General features: G+C 36.9%; 1 protein-coding gene across 2 annotated transcripts in view; it reads right to left on the reverse strand.

Annotated features, from left to right (window-relative positions):
• The window catches only part of TBCEL (tubulin folding cofactor E like), an 83,397-nt gene that overhangs the window by 25,604 nt on the left and 37,602 nt on the right, over nt 1-20,191 (reverse strand). For both annotated transcript variants that reach the window (XM_033097892.1, XM_033097893.1), the window contains exons 6-7: nt 17,997-18,123; nt 16,385-16,501 (exon numbers count right to left, since the gene is read on the reverse strand). In XM_033097892.1, the coding sequence (XP_032953783.1) occupies nt 16,385-16,501; nt 17,997-18,123 (244 nt within the window). The remainder of the gene's footprint in view (nt 1-16,384; nt 16,502-17,996; nt 18,124-20,191) is intronic.

Genomic DNA, 20,191 nt, shown 5'->3' on the forward strand with positions numbered 1-20,191 from the left:
GATGCCGCGAAAGCAGTCCTAAGAGGGAAATTCATAGCATTGCAGGCCTACCTAAAGAAACAAGAAACATCACTAATCAACAGATTATCTTCACACTTAAAAGATCTGGAAAAACAACAGCAAAATAAGCCAAAGGGAGCACAAGGAAGGAGATAATAAAGATCAGAGCAGAAATAAATGAAATAGAAACCAGAAAAACAATACAAAAGATCAATGAATCCAAGAGTTGGTTCTTAGAGAAGATAAACAAAATTGACAAACCTTTAGCCAGACTCATTAAAAAAAAAGAGAGAGAGGACCCAAATTAATAAAATCAGAAATGAAAGAGAAGAAGTGACAACGGACACCGCAGAAATACAAAAAGTTTTAAGAAATTACTATGAGCAACTATATGCCAACAAATTTGACAATCTGGAAGAAATGGACAATTTTCTAGAGGCGTACAACCTTCCAAGGCTAACTCAAGAAGAAACAGAAAACCTGAATAGACTGATTACCACCAGGGAAATAGAATCAGTAATCAACAATCTCCCAACAAACAAAAGCCCTGGACCAGATGGCTTTACAGGTGAATTTTACAAAACGTTCAAGAAAGAATTATCACCTATTCTCCTCAAGCTCTTCCAAAAAATCCAGAAGGAGGGAAGACTCCCAAACACTTTTTACGAAGCCACTATCACCCTGATCCCAAAATCAGACAAAGACACCACAAAAAAAGAAAACTACAAGTCGATATCTCTAATGAACATAGATGCAAAAATCCTCAACAAAATATTAGCGAACAGAATTCAGCAATACATTAAAAAGATCACACACCATGATCAAGTGGGATTCATCCCTGGTATGCAAGGGTGGTTCAACAACCGCAAATCAATTAATGTGATAAACCACATTTACAAAATGAAAAATAAAAATCACATGATCATATCAATAGATGCAGAAAAAGCATTTGATAAAATCCAACAGCCATTTATGATAAAAACCCTTAAGAAAGTGGGAATAGAGGGATCATATCTCAACATAATAAAGGCCATATATGACAAACCCACAGCTAACATCATACTCAATGGGGAAAAGTTAAAACCATTCCCCCTAAGATCAGGAACAAGGCAAGGTTGCCCACTATCTCCACTTCTACTCAACATAGTGCTGGAAGTTCTAGCCACAGCAATCAGACAAGAAAAAGAAATAAAAGGCATCCAAATTGGTAAGGAGGAAGTAAAATTATCATTATATGCTGATGATATGATGCTATATATAGAGAACCGTAAAGACTCCACCAAGAAGCTATTAGAGCTGATAGATGAATTTAGTAAAGTAGCAGGATACAAAATTAATATTCAGAAATCAGTTGCATTTGTATATACCAATAATAAAACATCAGAAGGAGAAATTAAAAAAACAATCCCATTTACAATTGCTCCAAAGATTATAAAATAACTGGGAATAAATTTAACCAAACAAGTAAAAGATCTGTACTCAGAAAATTATAAGACACTGAAGAAAGGAATGAAAGAAGATATAAATAGATGGAAACATACCATGTGCATGGATAGGAAGAATTAATATAGTTAAAATGTCCATACTGCCTAAGGCAATATACATATTCAACGCAATTCCTATCAAACTACCAACGACGTTTTTCACAGAAATAGAACATATAATCCTAAAATTTATATGGGACCATAAAAGACCCCGAATAGCCAAGGCAATCTTGAGAAATAAGAACAAAGTGGGAGGTATAACAATACCTGACTTCAAATTATACTACAAGGTTACAGTAATCAAAACAGCATGGTACTGGCATAAAACAGACACATGGATCAATGGAGCAGAATAGTGAGTCCAGAAATAAATCCACGCCTATATAGCCATTTAATCTAAGACAATGGAAGCAAGAATCTACGATGGGGTATAGACAGTCTATTCAATAAATGGTGCTGGGAAACCTGGACAGACACATGCAAATAAATGAAGCTGGACCACCTCCTTACACCATATACAAAAATAAACTCAAAATGGCTTAAAGACTTAAATGTAAGATCTGAAACCATAAAATACCTACAAGAAAATATAGGCAGAAACTTCACAGACATTACCCAGAGTAAGATTTTTACTGATATATCCCCTCGCGCGAGGGAAGTAAGAGAAAAAATAAACATGTGGGATTGTATCAAACTAAAAAGTTGTTTCACAGCAAAGGAAACCATCAATAAAACAAAAAGGCATCCTACTGAATGGGAAAAGATATTTGCCAATGATATATCTGATAAGGGATTAATATCACAAATCTATGAAAAACTCACTCAACTCAACTCCAAAAAAACAAACGACCCAATTAAAAAATGGGCAGAGGACTTGAAGAGACATTTTTCTAAAAAGGACATACAGATGGCAAACAGACTTATGAAGAAATGCTCAACCGCACTAACCGTCAGAGAAATGCAAATAAAAACCACAATGAGATACCACCTCACCCCAGTCAAAATGGCTATCATCAATAAATCAACAAATAACAAGTGCTGGCGCGGATGTGGAGAAAAGGGAACGCTTGTGCACTGTTGGTGGGATTGCAGATTGGTGCAGCCGCTATGGAAAACAGTATGGAGGTATCTCAAAAATCTGAAAATGGAACTACCCTATGATCCAGTAATTCCACTCCTAGGTATCTATCCGGAGAAATCCAAAACTTCAATTCAAAAATCTTTATGCACTCCTATGTTTATTGCAGCACTATACACAATAGCTAAGACATGGAAACAACCAAAATGCCCATCGGTAGATGACTGGATTAAGAAACTGTGGTACATTTATACAATGGAGTATTACGCAGCCATAAAGAAGAAAGAAATCTTACCATTTGCAACAACATGGATGGACCTAGAGAACATTATGTTAAGTGAAATAAGTCAGACAGAGAAAGATAAGTACCATATGAGGTCACTTATATGCGGAATCTAAAGAAAAGAATAAGTGAATGAACTAATCAGAAACAGTTTTGGAGACAAAGAGGAAAAACTGAGGGTTGCTAGATGGGGGGAGTGGGGGTAAGGGGGTAGGTGAGGGGATTAGAAAACAATCAGTAACCACAAGATGGCCACGGGGTTTTGAAAATTAATCTGGGGAACGTAATTTAGTGGTTACCAGAGGGTAAGCGGGTTGGGAGGTGGGAGATGAGGGTAAGGGGGATCCAATATATAGTGATGGAAGAAGAACTGACTCTGGGTGGTGAACACACAATGTAACTTATAGATGATGTGATACAGAATTGTACACCTGAAATCTATGTAATTTTACTAACAATGGTCACCCCAATAAATTAAAAACCAGAGCAGAGCTAAATGAGATAGAGAACAAAAGACAACAGAAAAAATTAACGTGACAAAGAGCTGGTTCTTTGAAAAGATTTACAAAATTGACAAACCCTTGGCTAGACTCATTAAGATAAAAAGACAGAAGACACTAATAAATAAAATCAGAAATCAAAAAGGGGAAGTTATCACGGATGCCTCAGAAATACAAAGGATCATCCAAGAATACTATGAAGGACTATATGCCACCAAATTCAATAACCTAGAAGAAATGGACAAGTTCTTAGAATCATATAGCCTTCCAAGGCTGAACCATGAAGAACTGGAAAATCTAAACAGACCGATCACCAGTAACGAAGCTGAATCTGTCATCCAAAACCTTTTCAAAAGCAAAAGTTTGGGACCAGATGGCTTCACTAGTGAATTCTACCAAACCTTCAAAGAGGATCTAATACCAATCCTACTCAAACTCTTCCAAACAATTGAAGAAGAGACACTACTCCCTAACTCACTTTATGAAGCCAATATTACCCTGATACCAAAATCTGTAAGGACAACACAAAAAAAGAAAACTACAGACCAGTATCTCTGATGAATACAGATGCAAAACACCTAAACAAAATTCTAGCAAATCGAATGCAACAATGCACTAAAAAGATTATTCATGACGACCAAGTGGGGTTCATCCCAGGGGCACAAAGATGGTTTAACCTATGCAAATCCATCAATGTGATTCATCACGTAAACAAAATAAAGGACAAAAATCATATGATTATAATCAATTGATGCAGAAACAGCATTTGACAAGATACAACATCCATTTATGATTAAAACACTTAATAAAGTAGGTATAGAAGGAAAATACCTTAGCATAATAAAGGCCATATATAACAAGCCCTCAGGTAATCTCATAATTAATGGTGAAAAACTGAAGCCCTTTGCTCTACGTTCAGGAACACGACAGGGCTGTCCCCTATCACCTCTGCTTTTCAACATAGTGTTGGAAGTCCTTGCCAGAGCAATCAGGCAAGAGAAAGAAATAAAAGCATCCACATTGGGAATGAAGAAGTTAAATTATCACTCTTTGGAGATGCCTTGATGCTATATATAGAAAACCTAAAGACTCCACTAACAAGCTATTAGAAACAATCAACGAATACAGTAAAGTTTTTGGCTACAAAATCAACGTACAAAAGTCCATTGCATTCCTATATACTAACAATGAAATCTCAGAAAAGAAATACAAAAAACAACTGCTTTTGCAATTGCAGCAACAAGAATAAAATACCTAGGAATAAACTTAACCAAGGATGTGAAGGACCTATATGCTGAAAACTATAAGACATTTTTAAAGAAATTGAAGAAGACACAAAGAAATGGAAAGACATTCCGTGCTCATGGATTGGAAGAATCAACATAGTTAAAATGGCCATATTACCCAAAGCAATATACAGATTTAATGCAATACCATCAAAATCCCAATTGCATTTTTTAAAGAAATAGAACAAAAAAATCACCAGATTTGTTTGGAACCACAAAAGACCCCGAATAGCCAAAGCAATCTTAAAAAAAAAAGAACAATGCTGGAGGTGTATCACACTCCCTGACTTTAGCTTGTACTACAGGGCTACAATAATCAAAACAGCATGGTATTGGGAGAAAAACAGACACATAGACCAATGGAATAAAACTGAGAACCCAGAAATGAAACCACATAAATATGGACAGATAATTTTTGACAAAGAAGAAGAAAACATACAATGGAGAAACGACAGCCTCTTCAATAAATGGTGCTGGGAGAACTGGAAAGCCACGTGCAAAAGAATGAAACTGGACTGCTATCTGTCATCATGTACCAAAATTAATTCAAAATGGATCAAAGACTCAAGCATAAGACCTGAAACAATAAACTACATAGAAGTAAACATAGGTACTAAACTTATGGATCTTGGGTTCACAGAGCATTTTATGAATTTGAGTCCAAAGGCAAAGGAAGTAAAAGCTAAAATAAATGAATGGGACTATATCAAACTTAAAAGCTTCTGTACAGCAAAAGACACCATCGACAAAATAAAGAGTCAACCAACTGAATGGGAAAAGATTTTTGCAAACAGTGCCTCCGACAAAGGACTAACATCCAAAATATATAAGGAACTCATGCAACTCAACAAAAAAACAAACAACCTAGTTGAAAAATGGGCAGAGGACCTGAAGAGACATTTCTCTAAAGAGGACATACAAATGGCAAATAAACACATGAAAAAATGCTCAACATCACTAATCATCAGAGAAATGCAAATAAAAACCACAATGAGCTATCACCTCACCCCAATTAGAATGGTTATCATCAACAAGACAAATAGTAACAAGTGTTGGAGAGGCTGTGGAGAAAAAGGAACCCTCATACACTGCTGGTGGGAATGCAGACTGGTGCAGCCGTTATGGAAGGCAGTGTGGAGGTTCCTCAAAAAATTACGAATAGAATTACCAAATGACCCAGCAATCCCTCTCCTGGGTATCTACCCAAAAAATCTGAAAACATGTATCCATAAAGACACATTGTATCCAATATTCATTGCAGCTTTGTTTACGGTGGCCAAGACATGATAACAAACAAAATGTCCTTCGATGGATGAATGGATAAAGAAGTTGTGGTATATGTGCACAATGGAATACTATTCCTTGGTAAGAAAAGATGATATAGGAACATTTGTGACACTATGGATGGATCTTGAGAGTATAATGCTAAGCGAAATAAGACAGAAAAAGCAGAGAACCACATGATTTCACTGATATGTGGAATATGAACCAAAAACAACAAATGAATAAGCAAATGAGAAACAAAAACTCATAGACACAGACAATAGTTTAGTGGTTACCAGAGGGTAAGGGGTGAGGTGGGTGGGAGATGAGGGTAAGGGGGATCAAATATATGGTGATGGAAGGAGAACTGACTCTGGGTGGTGAACATACAATGTGATATATAGATGATGTATTACAGAATTGTACACCTGAAATCTATGTAACTTTACTAACAATTGTTACCCCAAAAAACTTTAATTAAAAAAAAAAAAGAAACAAAATTAAAAGTGAAAAGACCAGATTGAAAGCTACAGGCTTAGAAGAAACTGCAATACAGGTTGACAAGAATTATAAAATCCTGCTTTATATTTTAATGGATATATAAAATGCAGTTAAGTAGATACCAAGGATACACATCAAATTCCTTCCAGTGGTTCCTTCTTAGAGTAACGAATAGGACTGAGAATAGAGGCAAAAATATACTCAATTTTATCTGTAATATTGTTTCTTTTAATTAAAAAATAACCTTGAGTAAAACATTAATAATTATGAGTTCTGAACAGTGTGAACATGAGTGTTTGTTTTATTATTTTCAGTATTTTTCAGTATATATGTATGTATTTTAATTCTAAAAAGCAAACAAAACAAAACAGAGAAAACCAACCCCCTGCCCTTGCCAAAAGTAAAGTTCAGACACTAAAGATCATGATTTGGGAGGGCTGGTTCTTATTCTTTTTTTCCTTTGCAGGTATATTCGGATTCTCATATATAATTCCAATCAAGATTAGGAAGGTAGCCTATCTTCTGCTGGGCTGGGAAAGTGGCAAGAAGTCAAAATAAAGTCCAAGGTAATTGGAATGACAAAGGCTGTAAGCGACAGGGAAGGCTAACATTTCAGAGGCTCTCCATGGTGCGCCAAGGAGAAAGCCCCTTTTGTTTTGCATCAGACTAGCAGTTGAATGTGAGGAGTGCTGTGTCACCGCCCTTGTCAGAGGATGATGGAGCCTGGCAATATGGAGAACCCCAGGAGACTCATGTCCCATGTAGGAATGTTCCTTCACAACAGCAGGTCCTCTGTCTAGAAGGAATATGAGGTAACGGACACAGCACACTAGGATTTCTCCAGCATCCAAGACACAATCAGCCTTCATTGAGATGGTGTCCAAATACAGGCTGCTGCCCTGCTCTCACAATAACATGAAGATACAATCAGGTTTATTTTTTAAAAAAAGAGAGCGCCTCAGACTTAAGCAACAAGAAAACATACTCTCCGTATTTTAAAAAGCATACCACTAAAAACTACCAAATAAGCATTTGAGGAATGCCTAATATAATGGTTGACATGATAAATAAGGATTTCCCAGGGCATAGTTTTGAGATTCCTTGCGACAAACAGAAAGTGAAGTACCAGAGAAGAATAAAAGCAAAGAAAAGCCTTTAAGAAAACCTATTTCTGGCTTTGCTACTCTCTCTCTGACAACAGCATTTCCTATCAAATAATTTCTCCCTGGAGCCATGCCTCTTATAACTCCTCTTTATGAAAAGCAGTATTTTCAAGTCTCAAAAATTTTAAAAAACACCCCAAGTCCATGAATTTACTCCCCCCCCACTATCCTTAAAAACAAAAAAGAAACCATTGAACCCCAAAGATAATGATACATTGATTTCTAAAAGAAAAGTTACAGTTTTCCTTTTTCTCTTTGTCTCTTTAAAGCTAAACAGAGGAGGACTTGGTATTAGTTAAGTACTAAATAAGCAATTTAAATCGAATCTCTCAGAGGAAATTAAGAGATAAAGCAAACACAAAAAGGAAAAATTGATATATATATAGGCGATGTGGACAGACATCAGGTAAAGGGCAAAGCAAAAATAATAAACAGGCATACTTTAACACGTACCAGATTCCTAAGTGTGCAGGTTTCTTCCTCTCAAAAATATATTGTCAGGTATTTTTATACCCCTAGCGAAATCAGGGCTATAAATATCACAAAAAAAGCAGAACTTCACAATGTGTCTTCTAAAGACAACTTGAAATTCTATGGTGAGATTCAGTCCTAACATGCGTAACTCTGTAGAAGACAGAAGCAGCCTCCAAAACACATATCCTCCTTTACTAAAGTCTCAGTTATTAACTAGGTCACTGGGTCTCTCTCAGCTTTTCCTTCTAAATATAACCCCAAATCTGCCCACTGTAACTCCCCCAACTTGAAAGCTTTCAATGATTTCTCACTGTCTCCAAGAAAAAATCTCCTGGCATGGCTTACCAAGGTTTTTAATGGACACCTCTAGTCCCTATCTTCCTCCCCAACATTAGCTGACATACTTCCCACTTCCTACTTTTCACTAAGTCATATCGAACTATTGTAGTTCACTACACAGTTATTTCATACTTCTGTGCCTTTACTTCCCACGTACTCAAAGCTATCTGGAATACTTTGCCCTCACCTTCACCAGATCTACTCATTTTCTAGGAAGTACCACCTGTTCCAGCAGAGTTAAGTATCCCTCTTTTGTGCTCCCAGAGCATAATGTGACTATTCAATCACTTTATTGAATAAATACTATATTGTCAGGCATTGCGCTAAGCACTGAGGGTATAACAAGGTACAAAACAGAAGTTCCTGCTTTTTCATAGCCTACAGGACAGTGGGGGGAGACCAACAGTATACAAGAAATGCAGGTTAGGTGTTGATAATAAAAGTAGGGTAAGAGACAGATAGAATGGTCAGGGAAGAAATGTCTCATAAGGTATCAGCAAAGGAGAGAGCCAAGCAGTTACCCTGGTGCATTCAAAGAGAGGAAAAGTGCAGAGGCTTGAGGTGGGAGTGTGCTTGATGTATTTTAGGAACAGCAACGATGGTTTTTTAATAAACTTGAGTTCTTTTTTTTAATTTTTATCAAGGAATATCGGGGAACAGTGTGTTTTTCCAGGACCCATCAGCTCCAAGTCAAGTCATTTTTTTTTCAATCTAGTTGTGGAGGGCAGCTCACTGGCCCATGTGAGAATCGAACCGGCGACCTAGATGTTATGAGCACTGCGCTCTGACCAACTGAGCCAAACGACTGCCCCTAAACTTGAGTTCTTATAAACTTGCTGCCACGTGGAGAATAAGCTATAAGGGGCAAGGGTGGATTCAGGGAGCCCAACTAGGAGGCTACTATAATAATGCAGGTAAGAGATGATGAAGGCTTATACTAAAATGAATGGCAAGAAGTAGATTCTATATATATTTCTGAAAGAAGAACTGAAAGAAAACCAATAGACTCGACATAGATGGAGAAAGAAATCAAGGATGGTGCCAAGGTTTTTGTCCTGAGCACTTGGAAAAATGAAGAGATGGAGGAAAACTTACAGAGCAACAGATATGGTGGTGGAGGTTGGACCAGGGAAAAGTAACCAAGGTTATCAAAAGTTCATTTTTGGAAACATTACTTACAAACATGTAGATGGAGATGTCAAGCAGGCATTTAGGAAAACTAGTTTGAAACTCAGGGTCAGATCAAAGCAGGAGGTATAAATCTGGCAGTTATTAGAATACAGAAGGCATGTAAAGCAGCCCCAAACCCAGCACTACTAGTGGGAGCCGGCCTCGGTTCACAGCTTAGCCTCTCCCACGCAACTCCAAGTCCAGAAAAAGTGGCAACCAGCTGCAGACTACTTTGTAACTCATACCAAGTAGCTCTGGGCAGGGCACAGGCAGCAGCAGCTGAGCTGGGCCTGCAACCAAAGCCCCTCTCAAGTGGCCCCAGAACCAACCACCTGGTAGCCAGTTTCAGACCACACCAGAGCACCACCCAACCACAAAAGACACACCCAAAGAGCAAACTGGACAGACACCAGAGCTTTGCTAAAGCGAATCCTGTCTCCTGCACAACAGCTACTGCACTACAATCATGGAAAGTCCTCACAATCAATCAGCCCGAGGGTCAATTCCTCCCACAGATGTGCAAACAGGAACCAAGGTTCAACTACAACAGAAGGGCACACACAACACACATAAGGGACACACCTGGAGCACTCGGCTCAGGTGACCAGGGAGATTGCGCCCCTGGGTCCCACAGGACACCTACTACATAAGGCCACTCTACTAAGACCAGGAGACATAGTAGCCCTACCTAATACATAGAAACAAACACAAGGAGGCAGCCAAAATGGGGAGACAAAGAAACATGTCCCAAATGAAAGAATAGAACAAAGCTCCAGAAAAAGAACTAAACAAAATGGAGACAAGCAATCTACCAGATACAGAGTTCAAAACACTGGTTATAAGGATGCTCAGAGATCTCTGGGAGAATCTCAACAAAGAGATAGCAAACAAAAATGGGAGATAGAAAACATAAAAAAGAACCAGTCAGAAATGAAGAATACAACTGAAAAAAATATGTATTAGAGGGAATCAATAGATTAGATGAAACATAGGATTGAATTAGTGATTTGGAAGATAAGGTAACAGAAAACACCCAATCAGAACAGAAGAAAAAAAAAGAGAATAGTTTAAGGGGCCTGTTGGACAACATTAAATACACTAACATTCCCATTGCATGGGATACCAGAACGAGAGGATAGAGAGCAAGGAATTGAAAACCTACTTGAATAAATAATGATGGAAAACTTCCTTAACCTGGCAAAGGAAATAGAAACACAAGCCCAGGAAGCACAGAGAATCCCAAATAAGATGAATCCAAAGAGCCCCACACCAAGACACATTAAAATTAAAATGCCAAATGTTAAAAACAAAAAGAGAATTTTACAAACAGCAAGAGAACAGCAGTTAGTTACCTACAAGGGAGCTCACACAAGACTATCAGCTGATTTCTCTACTGAAACTTTGCAGGCCAGAAGAGATTGGAACAAACTATCCAAAGTGATGAAAAGCACTTTTCATCTACCTAGGAAAGCTATCCTTTAGAATAGAAGGACAAATAAAGAGCTTCCTAGACAAGAAGAAGCTAAAGGAGTTCATCACCACCAAACCAGTATTACAAGAAATGTTGAAGGGACTTCTTTAAGAAGAAGTAAAAATGATCAAAAATATGAATAGTAAGATTGCAATAACTACATATCTATCAACAATTACTTTAAATGTAAAAGGATTAAATGATCCAATCAAAAGACAAAGGGTGGCTAAATGGATAAGAAAATAAGACCATTACATATACTGTGCACAAGAGACTCACTTCCGATCAAAAGATATACATAGACTGAAAGTAAAGGGATGGAAAAAGATATTTCATGAAAATTGAAACAAACAAAAAATCTGGGGTGGCAATACTTATACCAGACAAACCAGACTTTAAAACAAAGGGTATAACAAGAGACAAAGAAGGACCCAGTAATCCCACTTCCGGATATTTATCCTAAGACACCCAAAACATTACTTTGAAGGGAGATGTGCATCCATATGTTCATTGCAGCGTTATTTATGATAGCCAAGATACAGAGACAACCAGGGTGTCCATCAATGGATGAACGGATAAAGTAGAGATGGTACATATATACAATGGAATATTACTCAGCCGTAAAAAAGAATGAAATCTTGCCATCTGCAACAACATGGATGGACCCAGAGGATATTGTGCTAAGTGGAGTTAGTCAGACAGAGGAAGACAAATACCATATGATTTCATTTGTATGTGGAATCTAGAGAACAGGGTAACAGAAACAAACGTAATGGAAACAAGCTCATAGATACAGACAGCATTTTGATTGTTGTCAGTTGGGGGGTTCGGGGGAGGGTGAAGGGGACAGGTGATTAAGAAATACAAATTATTAGTTACAAAATAGTCATGGGGATGTAGAGTATAGGATGGGGAATACAGTCAGTAGTATTGTAATAACTGTATGGTGTCAGACGGGTACTGGATTTGTCAGGGTAATCACTTTAAGTTATATAAATGTCTAATCACTGTTGTACAACTGTATGTTAACTGTAACTGAAAAATAAAAAAATATTTTTTTAAAAAATTATTATTCCTAAAAAAAAAAGAAAATGTCATATAAAGACACAAGGTCTAACAAAAACTATTCACAGCAGATAGAGTCAAGCATTCAAAGCATGGCTGTAAATGTCTGACGACAATGAAGTCTAGCAGCTTACTGATGACTGTCCAGTGGCCGGTGTAAATATACTGTTTATACAGCAAGAGACAGAAATCTTGCCTGTGACTTGCTTCTCATCAATCCTACCCAAGCCTGATTCTCTAGTCTTCTTGTCAGTTCTGTGAGTTACATAGTATTTATTATTCTTAAATTGGTCTGAGTTGATTTCTGTTGTGTGTCCTAAGAAATTAGTACCATTGAGTAGTAATTACTGCCAATAGTACCTCAAGAAATTAAAGGCAATTTGGGATTGGCTTCTAGCCTAGTAGGGACCAGTGAATATCATACCAGCGTTCATGGAAGTGATTCTGCAAGTCTGACACGAAATAATGAAATAAGTAATTATCACCCGCGGCACATGGAATGCTTTAGGTAACTGAGAGAGTGCTGTCAAAAGTAAAATATAAGGGAATGGAGAATCCAAGATTATGAGATAGTAGAGCATCTGCTATTATGAGGGTTAGCTAAAATAAAGATAATATTAGGGTCAAATCCCCATAAACTAGGCTCAAGGGACAGACTGAAACGCAGGTACTTTAAAAAAACAGGGGTGTTTTCTCTTACAGTAACAGAGCTGAGGTAGCTGTAAAAACAAATGCACAAGGTTTGATGGTCCAGGTTGAATTATAGGTCAGTTAAATTCGCATCCATATTGGGAGTATTCTATGAAAATTGGATCACTGATCGGAGAGAGAGAGTAAGAGAGAAAGAGAGAGCATGAATTGAAATGGAAGTATATGGGAGGATTTGGGAGTATCCTGAATTCCTAATTCTCACTCAGGCCCCCCTTGCTAGCTGGGTGTAATGAGACTGTTCCTCTCGTTTGAAAAGGCAGCAAAATCCCCTGCCTTAGAGAATTACCTTGCAAGAGTACACTAATTCCCTATCTGCCTCATCCTTCCACATATATACTCTGTCCCACTATCATAAGATGAGAGCATGCTCTAGGGGCTCATTACAAAAACACCGTAAGAATTATAAGGCTCTGGTCATTTACATGAATAAAAATATAGGAAATAAGAATAGTAATAGATTCAGAGTGTGTTAACCAAGGAAGGAAAAGCAATTTTAGATCTAGCTAATTTTGTTGATATAGGTATATTAACAGAGATTCTGAATTCAAAACGCTAGATTCAGTGGTTAGCTGCAGTGGTTTAGAACTATTTAGAGTGGTTCTAAATGTCTAGTTGGCTGCTTGGAAATTGGACTCATTGTGGTCTATACTAAAAGTTGAGATGTCACAAATTCTTTGGGACAATGTGAAAGGAGGAATGAATTCAAAAACTTCAGGACACAGGAATGATGGAAATTATTGTCACCCATTTTCCATCTATGAACACTAGCAGGACGCAGAAGACACTTCCTTCTCCAAGGCCTTGAAAAATACACTAGTGAGTAGAACATTCACATCTTTGAAAAACATTTTTTATAGGCCAGGAATGCTGGTAGTAGACACTGAAATCAGGTTGCCCATTTCAATTTCAAGAAGGAAGGAAGAGACCAAACAGTGGTATCTAAGCACTAGTGAGTGAAAAAGTAGGCATAATTACATAAATAGGCAGCAAGGCCAGAGTGATAATTAGGATAGCTTGACTACATGAATCTTTTGTAGTAGCTAATCAATCACAGAGTGTTTAGGATTAGAATAAATAGGTTATCTAATTTCATGGAGAGAAAAATGTATTTTCATTCGTACGGGGAATATATTAAGGCAGGTAAGAATAATTTCTTTTATGTAACTATAGGGAGTAGGTAGGTAGGTAGATAGATAGATAGGATAGATAGATAGATAGATAGATAGATAGATAGATAGATAGATAGGATAGATAGATAGGATAGATAGACAGATGTAGATATAGATACATAGATTGGGTAGTCAAAGTGGTAGACTATGGTAGATGTTCTTTCTGCTGGATTGTCCCTATTTGGAGGGAAGTCCCAAGATCAGGAGAAGTAAGATTCTACCTCACTGCAGAAGCCAAAGTGGAACAGATAATCCCTTTCCTTACTTCTTGGGAGACAGAGTGTGAGCACATGCCCTAAATATAGCCAAGCCATTGGTCAGATGCATATATTTGACCCTTAGTTCGTTCCCTAAGGACAAAGGACAGTGAGAGATTATTTTTGGCACTTAGGGGGTCTCAAAAGTCCGTGACACAGTTGTAGTGTCCCATCGTAAAGTCCAGTATTGTATCTAGACATGATAGTGCCAGCAGAGATATATATACAGCAAACTATAAGTTGAAACCTTGGCTATCCTTACCTCCCTCAGTTCCTGTATAAGCCTAGACCTTCAGCCTGCCTAACAATCCTTTTAATTCCTCAGTATCCTTCCAATAAATTCCTCCCCTGATTAAAGATGACGTCTATGACCTGCATTCAAGAACACCAACTAGTACAGAGGCATAAATGCCCTGTAGGATACTTACTCCATCAGAGACAGAAAACAATTCACTGCCCACATACAGCTATATACTACTTCTTGCAAGACTGGAAGTTAACTGTTATGGAAGACTGGTTCAATGCCAAAATGTTTACTTCTTCCATCAAATGAAGCTATAGATATTAGACCATTTTGTACCTAAAAAAAATGTCATGCAGTTTAATCTAATATTTCTGGGTTGTGTTAAAAGGCATAGTAATATGTATTTCTCTCTTCCTGGCTGTTCCTGGCTAATTTTAAAATGTTATCTTCTAAATCCTTAATTTGTCTAATATTTTTTAAATGCTTAAGTTTTAAAATTCTACTAATAATACCACAAATCTTTTTTTTTTTTTTTTTAAGATTTAATTGGGGAAGGGGAACAGGACTTTATTGGGGAACAGTGTGTACTTCCAGGTCTTTTTCCAAGTCAAGTTTTTGTCCTTTCAATCTTAGTTGTGGAGGGCGCAGCTCAGCTCCAGGTCCAGTTGCCGATGTTAGTTGGTGGCGCAGCCCACCAACCCTTGTGGGAGTCGAACCGGCAACCATGTGGTTGAGAGGATGCGCTCCAACCAACTGAGCCATCCGGGAGCTCAGCGGCAGCTCAGCTCAATCTTAGTTGCAGGGGGCGCAGCCCACCATCCCTTGCGGGAGTTGAGGAATCGAACTGGTAGCTTTGTGGTTGAGAGCTCACTGGCCCATGTGGGAATCCTACTGGCAGCCTTTGGAGTTAGGAGCATCGAGCTCCAACCGCCTGAGCCACCGGGCCGGCCCACCACAAATCTTTTTATACAGCACTGGTTGAGCCTTACAGAATATCGACCTGAAAGTCTATAAATAATAGAGAAGTCTGGGGGAAAATGGATATATTGAGTAAGAATGAATGAATGAAAATCACAGAAGTTTGTAACCAGAAGGACCAATTCATTTGAGTCACGTTTAATGCCAATATACATCCTGTTTGTCTGAAACTCCTCCTGTTAAATGTAATTTCACATCATTCTTAAAGTCATTAAGGAAAGCATATAGTTTTTTGGGTAACTGATTATAGTTACCAACACCCAGAAACTTGTTTTGAGAGGACTTTTTCTTCTTTGTATTTACCTATATCATACCTGTTACATTTCCTTTTATATTTATAGATATCAAAGGTAGTTCCTCATATATATACATATATATATGTATATATATATACACATATATTATATATATATACACACAGACATATACACACACTCTTTATATACTTAAATTTAATTATCAATTCAGCCCTCAGCATTTCTCTTTATACTCAACCACCCTGAATTCCTTTACTATTTCCTGGAGTCTATACTCCAGTCCTTTTCTCAGTACAATTCTCTAAACTTAGTGCACATGACAACTCTTACAAACTGCAGAACTTAGTATATATCCTAAAAGCAGATGCAATATGAAAGAAGAGACCGATTTTGGGGGTAAGGGAAAATATGCCCCTGGAGAAGAAAATTAAAAAGGAATCGATGATATGGAGTATAGAGTGGGAACTGCTAGAAGCAGTCAAATACTTACCCAACCATTCTTAATACAAGTGCAAAAAAAAGAAGAAAATTAGACAAAGATAGGTTGGTTTTTGTGTTTATTTTTTTAACCTATCACCAATATCCTCTAAGAGGATCCAATAACAAATAATTGTATTTTGTTGTACAACGACAGTGCTTAAATTGCATCAGCACTTGCTGAAGTGTTGCTAAACGAATGAAGGATTTTTACCTGAATGGCACTTCTTCCTGCGGAACGTCCACATAGTAACGGATAAAAAATCTCTCAGAATCTTCTCGCTCACCGTCAGTAACAACACTGCCATTCAGTTTGGAAACTGATGGCAATCTGTAAGCAAATACCAAAATAAAGACGTTTTCAGATATTAAAAATATTTGGCTTTAGACATAAAATTACTGGTTTGAGGCCCATTCTCATTCTCTTGAAAGGACACATTTAATGTAGCTCTGCTTGTGTACAACTACTGACATAAACTAAAATGGTGTAAAATAAAAGGACCAAAAATACCTAGTTTCATTTTTGAACGTGACGCTGACCTTTTATAATCACAACTCACTTTTCAAAATATGATTGGAGGCAGCACTGCACTGCCCAACTTAAATATAACACAAGCCAAATTCTCTAGCAGCCATGTATTAAAAAAGTAAAAATACAACAGAGGTAATTAACTTCAATAATACATGTTATTTAACCCAACATATGCAGGGCATAATCATTTCAACCTGTAATCAATGCTAAAAAATAACTGCAATACTTCACATTCTCTTTTCCATATAAAGTGTTCGAAATCCAATGTATATTTTGTACTTCAATTCAGACTAGCCATGTTTCAAGCACTCGAAAGTCACACATGGCTAATGGCACCATACTGGACAGCATAACTCTATAGAGTAATCAGTACAATTTGGTTATATACTTCAAGAATTAATTTATTATATTTACAAAATAATTAGTAAAGAAAATAAAATACAAGGCCCATTACAAGACTTATTCATCTTAGAAGACAAATATGCCAAAACTTATTTGTTCAGTGAGATATTAATGAGTATGTGAATAACTGGAAAGCAGTAAAGTGTTGGTTGGTCACAGAAATATTAATACCCTCTTTAACTAACCACTCTTCTTTAGGGAAACTTAACGGCTACTGTTCCCCTTTCAAAACTACTACGTATAGTACACAAAGAACAAGTCAAAGTTCCATGGCCCTTTATACATTAGCTGAGTATTATTGCTGCTAAAGGCGCATACAAATATAAATACTCATTGGTCATTTCAGTAGTCTGTGGGAGTCTGAGACACGAAAGGCAGGGAAGTCAGGAAGAAGACAACAATATAGTAGTCACATTTAAGTCAGTCTATGTAACAAGAACAAAACACAGATGTTGCTCTCTTAAGTTTTACATTAACGAAAAAGCCTGATTTTCAGGTATTTACCCTTTAAATGACCACGATGTTAACAGAGAAAATAAGGACAACTGAAATATAACCGATTCCCTATTGTACCTACTTTTTCTTCATGACCCAAAATAGAACTTCAGATATTATAAATATCAAGAAGTATAAACACAGACTACACTTGTGAGGGAATTTTTCAGTGGTCTTGGCAAGCCAAAAACATTTCACATTTTTCTCATTATATTGGATTCCTTTCCTTCCAGGATTCAGAGCTACAAAAGCAGCGCCTTCAAGCAAAGTATGTTCAGAAGATGGATCAATTTGCAGTGTGCACTCCCTCCCAAATAGTGCATTATTCCTTTAATGAAACAACATGGCCCCTGAGAAAAGAAAGAAAAAAAAAAGCAGAATAATCAGGACAACAGACCTGGCTATTACCAATTTCCTTCGCTCCTCGGTGGTATATGGCTGCAGAAGAGGAATTCCTAATAATCTCACTTCTTCAAGTTTGGGAAATGAATTTAGTTTGTCAATGTCTTCCCAGGATTGCAAACCTAATTTGAGAAATATATTGCTTAAGTAAGTCCAGAAAACCATACAAATAAGAAGATAAACATAGCAAGAAAAATTACTTCAATTAATAATATCTCAAATGCTAAAATGATAGTACACTAGTTAGAGATCCTGAGTTTTTATTTTTACTTTTTTTAATCCAAGAAAAGAATGCAATACAGTTCAATACCATAAAAACATCCCGATAGCCTCTCCTATTTGTGTGATCCTAGAGGTCAAGACAGAGACCTTTATTCTCCAATATCCACTCATCTACTAATTTTCCACCCAAATGTCTTATAAAGGCAGTCACTGGTGGTTTCAATGAGCAGGACATGTGTCATGAAAAAAATGATGTGATAAACTCTTTCATCAAATACAGACTAAGAATATAACTGTTTATCAGAGTTGATATTGTCAGACTCAAATTTTTACCTACCAAATTCTAAAAAGGGCAAGGTCAATAGGACTAGAAACTAAGTGTCTCTCTTTCATACTGTCCCCATTTTGGGGACAGGGAAAACAGATTCAAAATTTAAAACAAAAAACTTGACCCTTTGGGTAAGAACAACATGCAACAAATTAAGCTCATTTAGTCCTAAAACTAAACTTCCTATGGCTGTGAGCAAATCTGTCATCCAAGTCAATACCTGACACTAGTAGGAAATATATTCCTATAATAATGAAGCTGGTCAACTTTAGAACACGTTAAATCCATTTTAGAGAACATGGCCCCTTCTTATTTCTATCCACCTTCAACAATTTATGAGAGAAGCAATTTATGAGGACTCTGGTGCATAAACTATCCCAAGTTACAATCGTCCTCTTCCTTTCAGAAGGGCATTTCCACCTGGGATGAAGAACAGAGTTAGCTAAAGGGGTGTCGAGCTGTGAAATAAACAGCTTCCTCATGCAAAATACTGTTTAACATTTTCACTGTATTAACTAATTTCAAGTTTGTTCTCCAAAATGTGTCAAAAATCCACAGAAAATAATTACAATATTTATACTTTAAGCAAATACAGTTAAGGTGCCACAATTTATTAAAATAAATGATTAAAGTATTGAAATTTCCTATTGTTATTCATTCTTGAAAAACACAAAAATATAGAAAAACGTACATCTGCTCTCCTAAACTTCCTTTCTGGAACACTGAGCTCCTGGGGTATAAAGTCAAACGCCGTAGTCAGCAGCATTGAAATGTCATTCAACAATAGAAGAATGTCACAGCGAAAATGTTAAAACTTAATTTCCCCCCTTATAACCTCTATGGCAAACTAAACCATTTGCTTTTTCAGTTATAGGTTAGTTATTTTTAGTTATATAGTTGTTTTAAGAAGTAGGCTGAAAGATAATGTCAACAGAATGAGAAAAAAAGCCATAGACTAGTATATGTGCTAAAGACACATCTGATAAAGGATAGTCACACAAAATAAAGAATTCTTAGAACTCCACAATAAGAAAATGCACAACCTGATTAAAAAATGGGCAAAAGACCTGAACAGATGCCTCACCAAAGATACACAGATGGCAAGTAAACACATGAAAAGATATGCAACATCACATGTCATTAAGGAATTACAAATTAAAACAACAATAAAATACCACTATACACCTATTAGCATGGCCAAAATACAAAACACTGACAACACCAAATGCTGACAAGGATGTGAAGCAACAGGAACTCTCATTGATTTCTGGTGGGAATGCAAAATGGTACAGCCACTTTGGAAGACAGTTTGGCAGTTTCTTACAAAACTAAACATACTCTTACCATATGATCCAAAAATTGCACTCCTTGGTATTCACCCAAATAAACTGAAAATTTATGTCTACACAAAAACCTGCACACAGAGGTTTACAGCAGCTTTATCAATAATTGCCAAAACTTGGAAGCAACCAAGATGTACTTTAGTATGTGAGTGGATAAACTGTGGTACATCCAAACAATGGAATATTATTCAGTGCTAAGAAAAAATAAGCTATCAAGACATGAAGGAAACTTAAATGCATATTATTAAGTGAAAGAAACCAGTCTTAAAAGGCTATATACTACATGATTCCAACTCT

This window comes from Rhinolophus ferrumequinum, chromosome 25 (assembly GCF_004115265.2).
Source record: "Rhinolophus ferrumequinum isolate MPI-CBG mRhiFer1 chromosome 25, mRhiFer1_v1.p, whole genome shotgun sequence".
In the NCBI taxonomy this organism is placed as follows: Eukaryota; Metazoa; Chordata; class Mammalia; order Chiroptera; family Rhinolophidae; genus Rhinolophus; species Rhinolophus ferrumequinum.